This window comes from Tupaia chinensis, unplaced genomic scaffold (assembly GCF_000334495.1).
Source record: "Tupaia chinensis unplaced genomic scaffold, TupChi_1.0 Scaffold145916_1, whole genome shotgun sequence".
Classification (NCBI taxonomy): Eukaryota; Metazoa; Chordata; class Mammalia; order Scandentia; family Tupaiidae; genus Tupaia; species Tupaia belangeri.
Window position 1 is genome coordinate 545,164 of NW_006205774.1, and position 19,538 is coordinate 564,701.

The 19,538-nt window shown below is 40.2% G+C and overlaps 1 protein-coding gene and 2 pseudogenes across 2 annotated transcripts in view; 1 reads left to right on the top strand and 2 right to left on the bottom strand.

Annotated features, from left to right (window-relative positions):
- Positions 1–5,186, top strand: part of CRPPA (CDP-L-ribitol pyrophosphorylase A) — a 359,812-nt gene extending 354,626 nt beyond the window's left edge. For both annotated transcript variants that reach the window (XM_027768352.1, XM_014584235.2), the window contains exon 10: positions 4,580–5,186. In XM_027768352.1, coding sequence (XP_027624153.1) covers positions 4,580–4,684 — 105 coding nt within the window. In that variant the 3' untranslated portion in view covers positions 4,685–5,186. The remainder of the gene's footprint in view (positions 1–4,579) is intronic.
- Positions 5,187–11,011: 5,825 nt separating this feature from the next.
- On the bottom strand, positions 11,012–13,324 carry LOC114006184 (nucleolin-like; annotated as a pseudogene).
- A 1,631-nt stretch (positions 13,325–14,955) lies between these two features.
- The window catches only part of LOC114006185 (nucleolin-like), a 33,696-nt pseudogene continuing 29,113 nt past the window's right edge, over positions 14,956–19,538 (bottom strand).

The window sequence follows — 19,538 nt, forward strand, 5'->3', positions numbered from 1 at the left end:
GTCGACTGCATGGGAGTTCAGCAACATAGTCATTATACCAAATGCTGGTCCCAATAAAATAATTCTTAAATGTACTTTATTTTTTAAATGTACAGAAAAATGAAGACGATATTACATATTTCCTATATATATTGTGCCCAGTGTCCCCTCTTATTATCTTATATTAGGATGGTATATTTGTTACAATTAATGACAGAACATTAATACTTGCATGTCATTATTAACAAGATCCATAGTTTATTCAAATTTCCTTAGTTTTTAGCTAATGAACTTTTCTGTACCAGTATACTACATTACTTTAAGTAGCCACTTCTCCTTAGACTCCTCTTGACTGTAACAGTCTTTCAGACCTTCCTTGTTTTAGAAGACTTGACAGTTTTGAGCAATACTTGTCAGGAGTATTATAGAATACCCTTTTTTTTTCCTATTGGTTTTCTCATTCTTAGACTTGAGTTACATGTTTTAGGGAGGAAGACTACAGAGATAAATGCTGTTGTCATCACATGTCGAGATGATTTTTTACTGTTCATATTGACTTGTTTACTTAAAAGATTTAAAATGTGTATCCTATACTATATGGAACTCACAAAGGGATGCATGTATATGTATCACTTACACACATAAACACATATACACGTGAATTACAATAAAATGACCACATGTACAGCTCCTCTGCTCCCCACCCTCCTCAAGGATTAAAACACTGTTTTTCTTGCATACCCAATGACAGCAAGAAACTTTCAAGACATGTATGAGTTTGTATTTTTTCTGTTATCAGTATTGTGGTAGAGATATGGATATTGGAGATAAGTTCAAAATCTATAAATAGAATATCTGATCTTTATACATAATTGAATTTTCTGAGTATGTGTGTTATTTATTTATCTATTTATATTTTCAATTGTTAGAAGGCCTGTGCACCTTCCAGAGAAAAAAAGATCTCCCATAATGGGGCATGGTCTCACTATAATCCTCTCTCTTCCATTATTTTTCATCACAGAAATATCTTTTGTATGAACACATATATACGCAGTGTGCTTTTCATGCTACCGGGGCTGAGATTTAAGTCGTGGTTGGTTATGTGGGATCTTGCTCCTAATATACAATGCTTACCCACTGGTCTACAGGCTTCCCTGAGGAGTGAGTAGTTTTTAAATATCCATATTTTTCAGGAATAAAATTATTGAGTTCAGGCAGAAAGGGAAAATAGGCATTCATGGAATAACATAGTTTCTTCTCATTGAATTCTAATGTTTTGAAATGAAGCCTATAAAAATTACAGAAGTAAATTAATCTTCAGTAGGACACCTTACCTAAATTCTTAACAAAGATGTAAGCTATGGGGCTAGCAAAACAAGCATAGGAGGTTTATTCTAAAATATAGAAACATGATTTTTCTTTTTTTATGAGTTTTTTTTTTTCTTTTGAGAGTTTTTTGCTATAGGGTACGTGCGCTCGCCAGAAAAACAGATAGAGACAGAGAGACAGAAAGCGAGAAATCACCCCCAGGGGGGATGGCCAAGCTGCAATCCCTTCTCCTCCATTCTCCTCTCGGGATCTTGGGCTCTTGGGCACGCATGCACACGCACCCGGCGTGAGTTTAAGTCACCAGTCTGGGACTTAAACCACGGTCGACTACATGGGAGTTTAGCAACATAGCCATTACGGTAACTGCTGGTCTCGAAACATGATTTTTCTAACCTAGATTGTAAATAGTTTTCTTATAATTTCTTAATTTTTTCTTGCACTGCTTTCATTAGACAAGTATGAAATGGTTCTAACGGGGCTGTAGAAATAGACTTTTTCTGTTTATTTTTGGAAGAGGAAGCCTTAATTATCATCATCTGTGTTGTGTCTCAACTTAATAAATAAGACTTGGGAGTAGATGTGTATTATAGACTGCAAAATTGTAGCTAATTGGTCATTAAAAAGGGCAAAGGCATATTAATAGTTGGTTTATGTTTTGCTCAGCTTTCGAATACTTCTGTTTATAAATAATGTGATGTGAGTGATATCTATCTTCTACATATGTGGATCATGTTTCACATCCAAAGATATTTAGCTTTAGAATGGTTTGTTTATATGTAAGTTAGGCCTTGTGATCATCTGGAAACCAGAACAGCATTTAAAATTCAATATTGAAATGTTAAATAAAATCAACTTGCAAATATTGAAGTAAGCTACTCATTTAGTCTCTTGTGGATCTTCCCGAGCTCCGCCCCTGAGAAATGATCCAGGGACATCGATGGGATCACGTAGCTGCAGCAGAGTAGTCTCTCACACTCATCCTCGTAAGTGAGGAATCCAGGGCCGGAACTGGGGGAGGCATACTGGTGCCGGTGAGGTTTCTGTAATATTTTTCTTTGTAATATTGCTAGGCTGTGGGCTAACTATGCAAATAGGAGTAACTAACAGTCAATATCAGCAAATGAGTAAAACTGAAAGGGTGATGAAATCTCTATCACAGTCCTCCCTTACTTTGAATTTGCTAGAATTAATGGAGTGTTACCATGTGTTAGGCATTGAACTAAGTATTCCATAGTCACAGATAAAATGAAAAATTCTTTACATCAAGAAACTCATCACTGGGACCAGCAGTTGGGATAATGGCACTCACTCCATGTAGTCAACCGCAGTTTGAGGCCCGGACCCGGTGGCATAAACTCATGCCAGGCGCGTGTGCATGCGTGCCTGAGATCCTGAGAGGAGAATGGAGGAGAAGGGATTGCAGTGTGGCCATCCCCCTGGGGGGTGATTTCGTGCTTTCTGTCTCTGTCTTTCTGGTGAGCCCACGTGCCTTATAGCAAAAACCTCTCAAAAAAGAAAGAAACTCATCACCAGGTGGACTAAATGCTCAACTAAAAGGTCTATTAGAATTCAGTGTGCTAGAGGAATTCACAGCTGTGGAAACATATAGTCGCACCGCCCAAGCTGGCCTGGAGGATAGGGGTCGGGGTAACTATCAAGAGACACTGCTATCTGGGTTGAACCATAACGAGTAATTGTGTCAGCTAAACAAGGAGGGGTGTGGGAAAGCTTTTCTGGCAAAAGGATCAGCTGATGTGAAGGGATGCACTTTCAGAAAAATTGGGTAATTTTAAACTGTTCTTTGTGGGCTGGAGAACTGAATGATTTTAACAGAATATCAAGAAGAGTCTAGAAGGACAAAAGACTTTTTAGTACCAGGTAATCCAGTCTGACTTGATCCTGAGATTTAAAGATAGCCTTCAAAGAGGGCCAGCAGGTGACGTGACATGATGGTTAAGAGCATTGGACTCCCTCTCTCTTTCTCTCTGTCTCACTCACTGTGTCCCTCTTTGGTCAAAACTTAAATAAATAAATAAAGTTAAAATAAAAAGTAATAAAAAAAAAAAGTCTTCAAAGGATTTTAGACGTGATCAGCTCCACTTTTTTTTTTTTTTTCCTTCTGTTGGGCATGTGCATTATCCAGAGAAAAAGAGGGAAGGAAAGTAACATCCCACCCCAGTGGGAGGATGGCTACACTGCATTCCCTTCTCCTCTAGTCTTTTCTCAGGATTTTGGACATGCACATATACATGCCTGGTGTGATTTTTTAAACTGCTGGGTCTGGAACTCAAACCACATAGATAGCCATGTGGAATCCAACACCTTAATTCCACACCACCTGTAGACCCCAGATCAGTTCCACATTTTAAAATAAGCATTTTCACTGTTGTGTTGGCAATAGAAGAAAGCAAGACTTCAGAGAGACTTTCTGAGATTGTTCTAATAATGGAGAACAGAGGTGTTACTGGAGGTGACAGTATGAGTGGCATTATCCTTAATGCCTTTTCTCAATGTGTATAAATGCAAGAAAATAATAAGAAGCAATAAGTCCTAGTGATACATTGGAATAAGGTATCAAGGGAGATACCAATGTTTAGAGACTGGTTATCATATCCTTCTTTTTAAGCATAGCACTGTTTATGATCCAGAAACCTTAAAGATAATTAGTTCTGTCTCCACTTTTCCTTTGCTTTCATATTATAATCCCTTTATATATTCAGAAGCTTAAATAATTAGAATAAACAGATTTGCATAAGCAATATGATTTCAAAGGCAAAAACCAACTTGTAAAATAACACATTCTACAAATGTGCCCAGTCCTTACTTCATAAATAAGGAGATTTTTTTTTCCCCCACACCAGTACTCACAAACAGCTTATAAAAAAGTTTGAGAACACTCAGAAAGAAGATGAAAATGAGTCTTGCATCACTGAGGAAATATTCACACTTCAGTGAAGATCAAGTTGGTCAGAAATTAGATTAAAAGAAAATAATCTTTTGTTTTGTTCTGTTAGCATTTGAAATTGTGCCCCAGTGCTTTTCTTTGTATATTCAGCAGATTTTTTTTTTTTCTTCTGTAATGAAAAGTGCTTGTAAAAGTATTTCCCTTCTATCTGGGAAACTATGTCCTTGCCAACAGCTAAGGTCTTAGTTTATAAAATACCAAGTCCAGAGAACAGTGGGTTTTGAAAAGTGGCCTCTTAGCAAATTTAATCTCTGATCTCTTGTCTTTCTAAAATAATTATTGTTTTATCTTTTTTTTTTTCCCCAGGATAAGCAGAAGCTACAGGAGAGTTTAAGGCAAGGTGCAATCATTATTGCTGCCTTAATCAAAGAAAGGAATTCTGGACTCATTGGTCAGCTACTGGTAGCATGAAGAACATTGAAAATTACATAATAAACTTTAAAAATGATTATCTATTGTGCTTGACACCTTTCCACCCCGTTGTATGTGGAGAATGCTTCTTTTGCATGTAGCCTTATCGTTTGTAGGATATGATACTTAGATTATAAAAGAGAATCAGTGCTTATATTTGCAAAATAAGGAATGGTTTTATGTATGTCACCTATCGGTTGAACTAGAAAAGAGTAAATAAGCGGCAATAATAGCTTTCATGTTAAGACTCTTCAAAAAAGCATGAAAGATCAGATAGACATAATGTTGGTGGAGCTGTTCCTTCAAGGAATAAGAATTCAGAAGATTTTAGCTATTTCCTTAACTATACATTAACGAATCACAGTGTAACGAAACCAATGAGAAGCTTCAGAATTATTCTTCATTCTGAAATTGACTTCTCATCACGTGATATTGTATCCTTTTGTCTTGTATTGAATTCTAAAAGAAAAGAGAGAGGGAGCCAGCAGGTGCCATCTGGGTACAGCACTGGACTCCCACATAACGGACTGAGGTTCGAGTCCCAGACCCGGTGGCTTGAAACTCATGTTGTGAGCACGTGTGCATGCCTGCCAAACACTCCAAGAGGAAGGAGAAGGGGTTGTGACATGCTATCCTCCTGCAGGGTGATTTCTCACTCTCTCTCCCTATTTTTGTGTGTCTCTGGTAAGTGCATGTCCACTATAACAAAAATCTCTCTCAAAAAAAAAAAAAAGGGGGAATAACAGGGATTTGAACTGTATAGTTCAAATGTATTCACCACTTGCCTCATATTAATTTAGGCCCCTAAAGGAAATGTAATCTCCTTTCCTTTTCTTTTTTTTAAATTGTTTTCCTGGGTTTATGAAATATAGCGTGACTTATTTTATAAAGAGTCTCTAATTTTTCTGAATAGGTTAAAAAGAAGTCTGGAAAGTGTCACAAACGTTATTTTTGTCAATTCCTGATAAGTCATTGTCTACAAGGCTGGGAATTTATTATGCATCACATGATCAAGTTACTTGCAAGTTAATATTTTGATATAGATATTACCTTTTTAAATCAAGTTTTTATTCTTTCCAATTTGCGTTGGTATATATATTGAAAATTTTAAAAATATTTTATAATCATGTATGTCCAGTTATTAGAAATGCCTTGTATTCTGTTATTTTATCAAAACAGATTAGATTATGCCAAAGTTTAGATTCCACACACAAACTATAAAAGTTAAATAAAAGTTTTCAACTAAAGATAGATTTTAAAATAGCAACTTTTGTGAATTGCTTCTGAACATGTAGGATATTTTTTCTATATTCCTCAAACATCTATATAATTGGAGATTGTTTGGGGTGGAGAGAAGTTTTTGCTATAGGGCATGCGCGCTCACCAGAAAGACAGAGACAGAGAGACAGAAAGCGATAAATCACCCCCAGGGGGGATGGCCATGCTACAATCCCTTCTCCATTCTCGTCTCGGGATCTTGGGCATGCATATACACGCACCTGTTATGAGTTTAAGCCACCGGGTCCAGGACTCGAACTGCGGTTGACTACATGGGAGTCCAGTGACATAGCCATTATGCCAACAGCTGGTCCTAGAGAATTTATATTTTATGTTTAAGTAATAATTATCAGAATATAAAGGACATGGACATGGGCTAGTGATTGTAATTCATTCTCCCAAATGAATTATTTTGTTTGAGTGTAGGATTAGATGTAAATTCCTGGGCTTGCCTTTCTCTTTCTCTCTCTCTCTCTCTCTCTTTAGCAATGTTGGAAATGTAAAAAAAAAATTGGCTAGCTTAAATTAGGAATGAAAATAGTTGGGTAGTGTGTAGATCTGGGTTAGAATGTCTGTGTCCCCATTAAGGTGATCAACTGTAGCAAAGTCCACCACACACCTCTGGAAGTCTTCAGGTGAAAATGTTTTAAGACTTGGAAAGGGCTCATAAAAACAGAAGGGTAAGTGCTCTCAAGGGTTTTAAAAACATCTTGAGATGCGACCAGCAGTTAGCATAATGGCTATGTCACTGGACTTCCATGTAGTCGACCGCGGTTCGCATCCCGGACCCGGTGGCTTAAAACTCACACCGGCCGCATGTGCGTGCATTCCCAGGATCCCGAGAGGAGAATGGAGGAGAAAGGATTGTGGCATGGCCATCCCCCCTGGGTGGTGATTTCTCGCTTTCTGTCTCTGTCTCTCTCTGTCTGTCTGGCGAGCACACGTGCCCTATAGCAAAAACCACTCAAAAAAAAAAAAAAAAAGATCTTGAGGGTCTTTAATAAGAAAACAGGAATCTGGGCATACCTATGGTATAGCAAAATCTTTCTGGTATACTGGTTAACCGATTTCAATGTAAGAAATATTATAGCAGATAAGAATTTATCCCAGAGCAGTATGAGTTTACTTTAGATAACCAGAAACATTTAGTGCAATTAGATTTAGTTAATAAAATATTAATTAGTGCTATTACAAAGCAATTCAAAGCATTGAACATTTTAAAAAATAAAATAGAATCTCCTCACATCCTTCGCTGTGCAGATGAGGAAATTGAAACTCAAGGATTTTAATTATCTGACCGAAAGTCATAGGGCTGAATAATAAGAGGAAGGGCTTAAACTCAGAAAGGCTGATAATACGTGTAAGCTTATGGCTGTGTAACAGTGACTCCTGGCAGAGACGTGCAAAGATAGGCTGTAGAAAGATGCCAGAGGCTCTGAATGAGCATGGGAGGAATAAGCAAGGAGAGCAGTGCAGAAATGTCCCATGACAGGTGAAAGTCCTTCCCAGCCACCTTTCCAACATGTGGAAATTGTAGTAGAGGTTAAGACGTGGAGAGAATTGTTGGTCAAGAAAGAAATTATTCTACTGTTTGTTAAGAGATCTGGAGGTCAAGGCCAGCAGGTGGCATGGTGATTAAGGCAGCCGGATCCCACATGACCAGCTGCATGGTTTGAGACCTGGGTCTGGTGGCTTGAAAAACAGATGGGTGTGTGTACATGTGTGCCCACAATCTTGGAAGGAGGAAGGGACAAGAAGGAATCGTGGTGTGACAATCTCCCATGAGAGGTGTTTGCTTTCTCACTTTCCCTGTTTCTCTCCAATTCAGCAAATTAGATTGAGAGAATGAGAGAGATTTGATCTATCCAGGGGCAATTTTACAATTATATCCTTATCACTGTTTTTATTCACTCACTTACTTTATAGTCCTTCTCACTTTATTTTCCAAAATCTCTTAAAAAGTAACAGTATGCCTCAAGGTTGCTCAAATTGCTTCCACTATGGGTGATTTTGTGGAAAGGCCACATTATTTATGTATTTATGCTACTTAATTAAATATAATTTAGTCTTTTTAAAAATTCAACAGGATAACTGATAGTTCACTTAATGACATACAATGGTAAGAGGTAGTATTTATACAATGAGTTATTGCAAATATATTTATCTCCAGATACAAATCAGACCCTTTTACTCCTTTTACTCCATTGTGGTAATTTTAAGCATCTTACATTGTTTTAAATGGAAGAATATTTCAAAAACATTGTCATGCTAATTTATAATTATCAAGTCTTACATTATATATATATATAAATATGATGATCACTGTATAAAATGCAGAACTCTTTGTATTAAAATCTTACATTTTTCTTTATATTAATATTGAAAGTAATTATGGACTCACAGAAGCATTAAATCATAACATTTTAATTAAAAAGTTCAACACACTTAGGGACCATCCCCATAGTACAATAGCTAAGTGCAATGCATTAGAAACTAAATTCCATATGGCTGGCCTTAGTTCAAATCCTGGTTCCAGGAGCTTGAAATGTCCTTCCCAGCCACCTTTCCAACATGAAATGTGTATGTGCTTGTCCACAGTTCTGATGGGATGAAGAAATATAGGAGAAGGGATTGTGGCATAGCCAGGCCCCATTGGGAATTGCTTTCTCTTTTTTTTTTTTTTTTTGAGAGGTTTTTGCTATAGGGTGCGTGCGCTCGCCAGACAGACAGACAGACAGACACAGAGAGACAGAAAGCGAGAAATCACCTCCCAAAGGGGATGGCCATGCCGCAATCCCTTCTCCTCCATTCTCCTCTCGGGATCTTGGGCACGCACGCACACGCACCTGGCGTGAGTTTTAAGCCTCCGGGTCCGGGACGCGAACCATGGTTGACTACGTGGGAGTCCAGCGACATAGCCATTACGCTAACTGCTAGTTCTCGGGAATTGCTTTCTCTCTGGCAAGTGTAAACACCCTGATAAAAACGAACAAGCAAACAAACAAACCAAAACACATCTGGAAAAAGATCGAATTTATTTTAAAAGTATAATTTGAAATTAACTGAATAAATGAAAGATTTTAATTGATTAGCGTTTGTTAGCATGGCTTAAAGTTGATGGATTAGGAGTGGTGTATAAAGGTATGGTTGACATTGTAGTATTTAGATATGTTCTTATATGTTTTACTCTCAATTGTGAAAAATGTGTGCATATTAAGATAGAAAGTAAAAAAAAAAACTACTTTTAAAGATTCAAAATATGTTTTCTTTACGAAACAAAATATAAGTAATAGGTAAGTACATTATTGATATTTTAAAGTGTAATGACAATTTTCAGTTAGTGTATATGTACATATATTTAACTAACTCAGTCATAATTGAATAAGTATAACATCTATTCTCAAAATACAGCAATGTGATGTTTTTATATTATGGAAAGATAGAACTTGAAATCCAGATCTATTCTGTAAAAAAATTAAAAATTTGCCAAACCAGAAGTGTCCATGAGATTTTTTTCTTCACCTCATTTTTAGCAGGTTTTGTAGCAGTGACAGTGGCTGCTAATTTTATAAAAGCTGTACTCAGCTCAGGCACAGTGTAAAGAGCAGTGTGATCACTTAGTGTCTGTGAGGAGTTGAATTATTGTTCAAAACATATTTTTTTTCTCTCCCTTACCTTTGCTAGGGGAAATACATATTTTCCTTTCAGACTTGAGGATTAATCACGTGACCTCCTTTAACCAGTAGTGTACCAGAAGAAGTATGCCACCGAAACTGAGACTAGGCCTTAAGGCACCTTATGTTTCTGCCTGCTTTCTTCTGCTTTTGCAGAATCTAGCTTTCTGTCTCCAGAAGGAAGAGCCTAGATCGGCTGCCCTTCACCTAACACAATGGATGAAAAGCCCAGCTGAGGTAGAACCACCTAGTGCAGATGATCTCCGGTAACATTCGACCTAAATAAGTCTCTTTCTCTCTCTCTCTCTCTGTTGTCAGTACTAAGTGTTGACCCTCTTTATTACATGCTAACACTGGTAACCAAGGAAAGGAAATCTGTAACTGTTGCCATGTGTAGGGTCCAGGTACTTGCCTTCCTAAGTCTGGGATGTATCTGGAGACAAACATTTTACTAAAGTAGACATTTATAGGAGTTACAGATCTGAACAGTGATCCCATAGTACTATGAGGTTCTGAGGCAATTTTATTCCCTAGTCAGTAGTTTCTGAAAGATAAAAACATCTCCATATTTTGGAGTACAGTTTCTTTTTTATTTTTTTGGATGTGAAATATATTAAATTAAAAATAAGACATTGGGCTAATCTGTGGTGTGGTGGTTAAGGCAGCTGGATCCCACATTGCTAGCTGTGCAGTTTGAGTCCCAGACCTGGCGGCTTTAAAAACATGTCACGCACGTGGGTGTGCATGTTAAAAATACTGAATACGGTGTGACCATCTCCCATAGGAGGTGCTTTCTCATCTTCCCTCTCTTGCTCTTTCACTCTCTCTCTGGTGAGTGCACATCCCCTGCAGCAAAATTTATTTTTTAAAAGTTTCCAAAATAATACTAAAAATCACTAGCACAGATTGATTACATACTATGCTCTAAAAACTTCTTACTGTTTTATAGGGATGTAACTTTTTAATTCTTTTTTTTCATCAGAGTTTAGGATTTCTTAAAATTTGTCCTAATGTAATCGAAGCAAAAATCATGATAAAACATTCTGTTTTCCTTTATTATTCCCCAGCACACAAAAAGACTATTTGTAGGAAAAAAATGATTTTGTACTTGGGATAAGACGATATAAATTCAAACCTTACAGATAAGGGTTAGCTCTATCACTCATCTCTTTAAAAAGTTTAAATGAATACCCAGTCAAAACCAATGAGAGTATCTCCCTTGAAACATTATTTCTACAGCTTTCCAAGTAGACCACAGGGCTGCTCACTGTCTTGGAATGTCCTCAGAAGGCTCTGTCAGTGAGCAGGTAACAGAGTAAAAACCCCAGAGTCCTTTCTTTCTAATGGAAGAGGAAAGACAGAGGGACAGAAGAAACTATTTGAATTTCGTCTGATTTCCTTGTGGCTTGTGGTTTCTTCCTCCTCCTCTGCCTCATTGGAAGCCACCTCGCCCTCCCAAGCCTCCTCGGCCTTTGCCATCAAATCCACCTCTGCCTCCTCTGCTTTCACCTTGGCCTCCAAAGCCTCCTCTGCCTCCACCACGAACCCGGAAGCCACCTTCACCCTTAGGGGTGGCCCAGTCCATGGTAACTTTGTTGCCATCAATTTCCCCATTCTACCATGGCCTCCTTGGCAGCTCTGGCATCTCCCTTACTGTTGAAGTCTACAAAGCCAAACCCTTCGGACAATAACTATCCTTGCATGAATAGAGCCTTCAAAAGACTCCTTTAATGTCTCTTCGGTGGTATCCTCAGACAGACCTTTGACAAACAAGAGTGCTGGAGGGCTGACTTCTTAACATTAGGTGATCCGCTGGGTCCTTGCAGCTCCAGCCTGATTGCTGTGCCTTCAATATCCCTTTTATTACAGGAATTTAAAACTCCTTTAGCATCTTCAAATGAGGCAAATTCTATAAATGCATACCTTTTAGATTTGCCATCTTGGCTCTGAGGCACTTTGATAAAAGTTGCCTTCTCTAATACTTCCTGAAGTGTTTCTTCAATACAACTGAAGAAGAGGAGCGGTTGCTGGAAACCAGAGTTTTTGATTCACCACTCCAAGTGCTATTCTTTCCAGCTCTATAATCTTGACTTTGACCTTTCTCTCCAGTGTGGTATAGAGAAATGGACTGCCCATCGATTTCTAGTCCCTGTTTTTCCTCGAAGGTTTTCTCTGCATCTGCTTCTGTCTTAAATTCAGTGTAAGCAATCCCTTTACTTTTTCCATCTTTGCTGATTACTCTGATCTCTGTGGTATCTTCAGATACTTCTTTTAATTCATCCTGAGTGAATTCGTAGGGGAGATTTTTGGCCAAAGTGTTCTTGCATTGCAGCGTTTTATTTTTTCCTTTTGATTTCTCTAGTTTAAATTCATTGCCAAAGATTTTTAAACCGGTGAGTTCCAAAGCTTTTTCTAGATCTTCAATAGATTCCAGGTCAACATAACCGTTAAACTTCCTAGATATACCAATTCTGACATCCACAACAGCAAGATCACTTTTAGCAAAAACATCACTAATACCAGTTTTTAATTTGTGAATAGATTTGTTATTGTTTAGGTTTCCAACAAACAGATGGAAGAATGTAGTTGGTTCTGTTGCTTCCACCTTCTGTTTCTTGGCCTCAGGAGCTGCTTATTGTTTGGTCACTTCCTTCCTTTGTTTTCCAGGAACTTCTTTGACAGACTCTGCTTCCTCATCTTTCTTATCCTCATCTTCATCATCCTCTTCATCTTCATCTTTAGCCATGGTCTTGGCTTTCACAGGCACAGCTATTGCAGGAGTTTTCTTTCCTTTGGCGGGTGCGGTCTCCCTAGCTGCTGCTTCACACTCATGTTCCTCATCCTTATCTTCATCCTCATCCTCATCCTCATCTTCCTCCAGTTCCTCCTCCTTCTCCTCCTCCTCCTCCTCTGAGGCCGGGACAGAAGCTGCTGCTTTCATCACAGTCCCTCAAATTCATGCTCATCTTCATCCTCATACTCATCCTCTTCCTCACTGTCATCTTCCTCCTCGTCATCGCTGTCTTCCTTCTTGGCATTCTTGCCATCCTTGCCCCCTTGGCTGGGGTAGCAGCTCCTTTCTTACTAGGAGTTGCTACCAGTGCTTTGCCCGGTGTGGCTCCCTTCTTGCCAGGTGTTGTGACTGCTTTGGCTGTTGTAATGGTCTTCTTGGATGGCATGCAGTTGCCTTTTTGCCTGGGGTGACTGCTGCTTTCTTGGTATGTGTGGCAACTACAACCTTGCTGGAGTTGCGGCAGCCTTCTTCTCTTTTTTTCTGAGGGATGATAACCTCTTCACCACTGCTATCATCTTCTTCATCTTCTGTCATTTCCTCATCTTTGCTGTCTTCTTCTACCTACTTTGGAGAAAGAGCCATTTTTTGGGGAGGTCACCTTGATTTTTACCAGCCTCATCAAGTGTCGCTTCAATGATGACGCTGACAAGGTCTTCTCCAAAACGCTTTATTACCCCAGGCTTCTTACAGTCTTCTTCTTTCCCCTTCCTTCTTTCTCCCCAGCCTTCCTCCCCCTTCCCACCCGGGCTCCCTATATATCCGTCCCGCTAACCAGTCCTCTTTTGCCACCAGGCAAGCACTGATAGGCTGAGGCAGTGCCTACGCGTTCCAGAACAGGAACGATAACCAAATACGGGCTTGTTTATGTAGAGGTCTGGGTGCTCTCGGCACCATGTTAGGGCGGGGGTGCTCCACAATCAAGCTTCGCCATGATGGCAGCTTACAATGGCAGAGTGTGTGGCAGGCAGGTGGCTCAGGTGAGTCTAGAGGAAATCCAGTGATGTTGCTGGCAGCCGTGGGCACTGAAGATCCCAAAACATGTATGCTTGGCTGCCAGCTAGAGCTCAAGACTGAGGGGAAAGCCTTAATTCTTCACACTAACCTTTACATGCTAGATAGTACACCTATCAATGTAAAAGATGAGGAAACTGAGGCACACACATTTTGAATAATTTAGTCAAAGTCAGCCATACAACAAATGGGTGAAACAAGATTCATATTGGTTATCTAGCCTTGGTGCTTTTGTAGTTCTTCCCTGGTATCTGCTAGGGTTTAGTTTCAGGTCACCCCTCTGATGCTCAAGTTCCTTATATAAAATGGTATAGTGTTTGCATCTAATCTATGCACATCCTCCCCCATACTTCAATCTTTATATTACTTATAACTAATACAATAGGGAGTGGAAAACATCTGTTCATGTTCAGTAAGGATGAAACCAATATTTTTGGTCAGTAGAATCTAAGGATGTGGAACTCACAAATATGGTCAGCTATATATATTTTTTAAGAGAGATTTTTGTTATAAGGCAAGTGTGCTTACTGGAGAGACAGAGAGATTGAGAGACAGAAAGCGAGAAATCAGCCCCCCAGTGGGGATTGCCATGCCACAGTCCCTTCACCCCCATTCTCCTCTCGAGATTTTGTGCATGCATGCACATGTCTGGTGTGAGTTTCAAGCTGCCAGGTCCTGACTCGAACAGCAGTTGGCCTTGTGGGAGTCCAGCAACATAACCATTACATCATCTGCTGGTCCCAGTCAATTATGTTCTTAAACACTGCTATACAACTTTATAAAACATATTATTTTAAGATTCTTTAGAGAATAATTCTCAAAGATGGAACTCCCAAATTGTTTAATAGCAAAAACAAAAAAGAGTAAATATTATTGCTTTATGGTGTTTCTGTACTCTTCTTTGCCACATCAAGCACACACATACACGTTTTGGAAGATCCTTGGATCAGTCTGCATTGGCGAAATCAGTGACGACTACTACCTATGTGTAATTATTATCAGTGCCTCCTCAGTGAGCACTTAAGTGATTAGAAATCCCTCAAGCAATGAATGATCAGACACACTTGAATAACAAAAACGGAGATGAAAAAAACAGAAGCAAATGCTTTCTTGATGAATAAAAGTTGCAAATAGCTGTTTGTGCCTCAGCAACACAGCAAGATAAAAGCCAATAATTTGAAATCCATTCAAAATCATACAAGAGAAAGGAAGGTTTAGAGGTTTCCAGGAATGAGAAATTACTACAGTCTTGCCTCGCTGTGAGGTTCTCTTAATCCCATGTGTTCACCAATGTTTACTCAATATGAGAACTTTGGGGTGAGTAGTGGCCATGATTAAGGCTGGAGCAGAATCAGATTATTTGTCCCTCCCTGTCTGAAATGTTGGAATCTTTTATTTTTAAAAAAATCTTCACAGATGCAATGCATTATGCAAATTAATCTTCCAGTGAGGATAATCAGGACAGTTGTTAAAGCATTTGGGTCTTTTGCACAGCATAGAAGAAGCCTGGCTTTTCAAATGCAAGTTTTTCTTACAAATTTACCCTTAGGGGTGGCCCAGTCCATGGTAACTTTGTTGCCATCAATTTCCCCATTCTACCATGGCCTCCTTGGCAGCTCTGGCATCTCCCTTACTGTTGAAGTCTACAAAGCCAAACCCTTCGGACAATAACTATCCTTGCATGAATAGAGCCTTCAAAAGACTCCTTTAATGTCTCTTCGGTGGTATCCTCAGACAGACCTTTGACAAACAAGAGTGCTGGAGGGCTGACTTCTTAACATTAGGTGATCCGCTGGGTCCTTGCAGCTCCAGCCTGATTGCTGTGCCTTCAATATCCCTTTTATTACAGGAATTTAAAACTCCTTTAGCATCTTCAAATGAGGCAAATTCTATAAATGCATACCTTTTAGATTTGCCATCTTGGCTCTGAGGCACTTTGATAAAAGTTGCCTTCTCTAATACTTCCTGAAGTGTTTCTTCAATACAACTGAAGAAGAGGAGCGGTTGCTGGAAACCAGAGTTTTTGATTCACCACTCCAAGTGCTATTCTTTCCAGCTCTATAATCTTGACTTTGACCTTTCTCTCCAGTGTGGTATAGAGAAATGGACTGCCCATCGATTTCTAGTCCCTGTTTTTCCTCGAAGGTTTTCTCTGCATCTGCTTCTGTCTTAAATTCAGTGTAAGCAATCCCTTTACTTTTTCCATCTTTGCTGATTACTCTGATCTCTGTGGTATCTTCAGATACTTCTTTTAATTCATCCTGAGTGAATTCGTAGGGGAGATTTTTGGCCAAAGTGTTCTTGCATTGCAGCGTTTTATTTTTTCCTTTTGATTTCTCTAGTTTAAATTCATTGCCAAAGATTTTTAAACCGGTGAGTTCCAAAGCTTTTTCTAGATCTTCAATAGATTCCAGGTCAACATAACCGTTAAACTTCCTAGATATACCAATTCTGACATCCACAACAGCAAGATCACTTTTAGCAAAAACATCACTAATACCAGTTTTTAATTTGTGAATAGATTTGTTATTGTTTAGGTTTCCAACAAACAGATGGAAGAATGTAGTTGGTTCTGTTGCTTCCACCTTCTGTTTCTTGGCCTCAGGAGCTGCTTATTGTTTGGTCACTTCCTTCCTTTGTTTTCCAGGAACTTCTTTGACAGACTCTGCTTCCTCATCTTTCTTATCCTCATCTTCATCATCCTCTTCATCTTCATCTTTAGCCATGGTCTTGGCTTTCACAGGCACAGCTATTGCAGGAGTTTTCTTTCCTTTGGCGGGTGCGGTCTCCCTAGCTGCTGCTTCACACTCATGTTCCTCATCCTTATCTTCATCCTCATCCTCATCCTCATCTTCCTCCAGTTCCTCCTCCTTCTCCTCCTCCTCCTCCTCTGAGGCCGGGACAGAAGCTGCTGCTTTCATCACAGTCCCTCAAATTCATGCTCATCTTCATCCTCATACTCATCCTCTTCCTCACTGTCATCTTCCTCCTCGTCATCGCTGTCTTCCTTCTTGGCATTCTTGCCATCCTTGCCCCCTTGGCTGGGGTAGCAGCTCCTTTCTTACTAGGAGTTGCTACCAGTGCTTTGCCCGGTGTGGCTCCCTTCTTGCCAGGTGTTGTGACTGCTTTGGCTGTTGTAATGGTCTTCTTGGATGGCATGCAGTTGCCTTTTTGCCTGGGGTGACTGCTGCTTTCTTGGTATGTGTGGCAACTACAACCTTGCTGGAGTTGCGGCAGCCTTCTTCTCTTTTTTTCTGAGGGATGATAACCTCTTCACCACTGCTATCATCTTCTTCATCTTCTGTCATTTCCTCATCTTTGCTGTCTTCTTCTACCTACTTTGGAGAAAGAGCCATTTTTTGGGGAGGTCACCTTGATTTTTACCAGCCTCATCAAGTGTCGCTTCAATGATGACGCTGACAAGGTCTTCTCCAAAACGCTTTATTACCCCAGGCTTCTTACAGTCTTCTTCTTTCCCCTTCCTTCTTTCTCCCCAGCCTTCCTCCCCCTTCCCACCCGGGCTCCCTATATATCCGTCCCGCTAACCAGTCCTCTTTTGCCACCAGGCAAGCACTGATAGGCTGAGGCAGTGCCTACGCGTTCCAGAACAGGAACGATAACCAAATACGGGCTTGTTTATGTAGAGGTCTGGGTGCTCTCGGCACCATGTTAACCTTTCTCTCCAGTGTGGTATAGAGAAATGGACTGCCCATCGATTTCTAGTCCCTGTTTTTCCTCGAAGGTTTTCTCTGCATCTGCTTCTGTCTTAAATTCAGTGTAAGCAATCCCTTTACTTTTTCCATCTTTGCTGATTACTCTGATCTCTGTGGTATCTTCAGATACTTCTTTTAATTCATCCTGAGTGAATTCGTAGGGGAGATTTTTGGCCAAAGTGTTCTTGCATTGCAGCGTTTTATTTTTTCCTTTTGATTTCTCTAGTTTAAATTCATTGCCAAAGATTTTTAAACCGGTGAGTTCCAAAGCTTTTTCTAGATCTTCAATAGATTCCAGGTCAACATAACCGTTAAACTTCCTAGATATACCAATTCTGACATCCACAACAGCAAGATCACTTTTAGCAAAAACATCACTAATACCAGTTTTTAATTTGTGAATAGATTTGTTATTGTTTAGGTTTCCAACAAACAGATGGAAGAATGTAGTTGGTTCTGTTGCTTCCACCTTCTGTTTCTTGGCCTCAGGAGCTGCTTATTGTTTGGTTACTTCCTTCCTTTGGTTTCCAGGAACTTCTTTGACAGACTCTGCTTCCTCATCTTTCTTATCCTCATCTTCATCATCCTCTTCATCTTCATCTTTAGCCATGGTCTTGGCTTTCACAGGCACAGCTATTGCAGGAGTTTTCTTTCCTTTGGCGGGTGCGGTCTCCCTAGCTGCTGCTTCACACTCATGTTCCTCATCCTTATCTTCATCCTCATCCTCATCCTCATCTTCCTCCAGTTCCTCCTCCTTCTCCTCCTCCTCCTCCTCTGAGGCCGGGACAGAAGCTGCTGCTTTCATCACAGTCCCTCAAATTCATGCTCATCTTCATCCTCATACTCATCCTCTTCCTCACTGTCATCTTCCTCCTCGTCATCGCTGTCTTCCTTCTTGGCATTCTTGCCATCCTTGCCCCCTTGGCTGGGGTAGCAGCTCCTTTCTTACTAGGAGTTGCTACCAGTGCTTTGCCCGGTGTGGCTCCCTTCTTGCCAGGTGTTGTGACTGCTTTGGCTGTTGTAATGGTCTTCTTGGATGGCATGCAGTTGCCTTTTTGCCTGGGGTGACTGCTGCTTTCTTGGTATGTGTGGCAACTACAACCTTGCTGGAGTTGCGGCAGCCTTCTTCTCTTTTTTTCTGAGGGATGATAACCTCTTCACCACTGCTATCATCTTCTTCATCTTCTGTCATTTCCTCATCTTTGCTGTCTTCTTCTACCTACTTTGGAGAAAGAGCCATTTTTTGGGGAGGTCACCTTGATTTTTACCAGCCTCATCAAGTGTCGCTTCAATGATGACGCTGACAAGGTCTTCTCCAAAACGCTTTATTACCCCAGGCTTCTTACAGTCTTCTTCTTTCCCCTTCCTTCTTTCTCCCCAGCCTTCCTCCCCCTTCCCACCCGGGCTCCCTATATATCCGTCCCGCTAACCAGTCCTCTTTTGCCACCAGGCAAGCACTGATAGGCTGAGGCAGTGCCTACGCGTTCCAGAACAGGAACGATAACCAAATACGGGCTTGTTTATGTAGAGGTCTGGGTGCTCTCGGCACCATGTTAGGGCGGGGGTGCTCCACAATCAAGCTTCGCCATGATGGCAGCTTACAATGGCAGAGTGTGTGGCAGGCAGGTGGCTCAGGTGAGTCTAGAGGAAATCCAGTGATGTTGCTGGCAGCCGTGGGCACTGAAGATCCCAAAACATGTATGCTTGGCTGCCAGCTAGAGCTCAAGACTGAGGGGAAAGCCTTAATTCTTCACACTAACCTTTACATGCTAGATAGTACACCTATCAATGTAAAAGATGAGGAAACTGAGGCACACACATTTTGAATAATTTAGTCAAAGTCAGCCATACAACAAATGGGTGAAACAAGATTCATATTGGTTATCTAGCCTTGGTGCTTTTGTAGTTCTTCCCTGGTATCTGCTAGGGTTTAGTTTCAGGTCACCCCTCTGATGCTCAAGTTCCTTATATAAAATGGTATAGTGTTTGCATCTAATCTATGCACATCCTCCCCCATACTTCAATCTTTATATTACTTATAACTAATACAATAGGGAGTGGAAAACATCTGTTCATGTTCAGTAAGGATGAAACCAATATTTTTGGTCAGTAGAATCTAAGGATGTGGAACTCACAAATATGGTCAGCTATATATATTTTTTAAGAGAGATTTTTGTTATAAGGCAAGTGTGCTTACTGGAGAGACAGAGAGATTGAGAGACAGAAAGCGAGAAATCAGCCCCCCAGTGGGGATTGCCATGCCACAGTCCCTTCACCCCCATTCTCCTCTCGAGATTTTGTGCATGCATGCACATGTCTGGTGTGAGTTTCAAGCTGCCAGGTCCTGACTCGAACAGCAGTTGGCCTTGTGGGAGTCCAGCAAC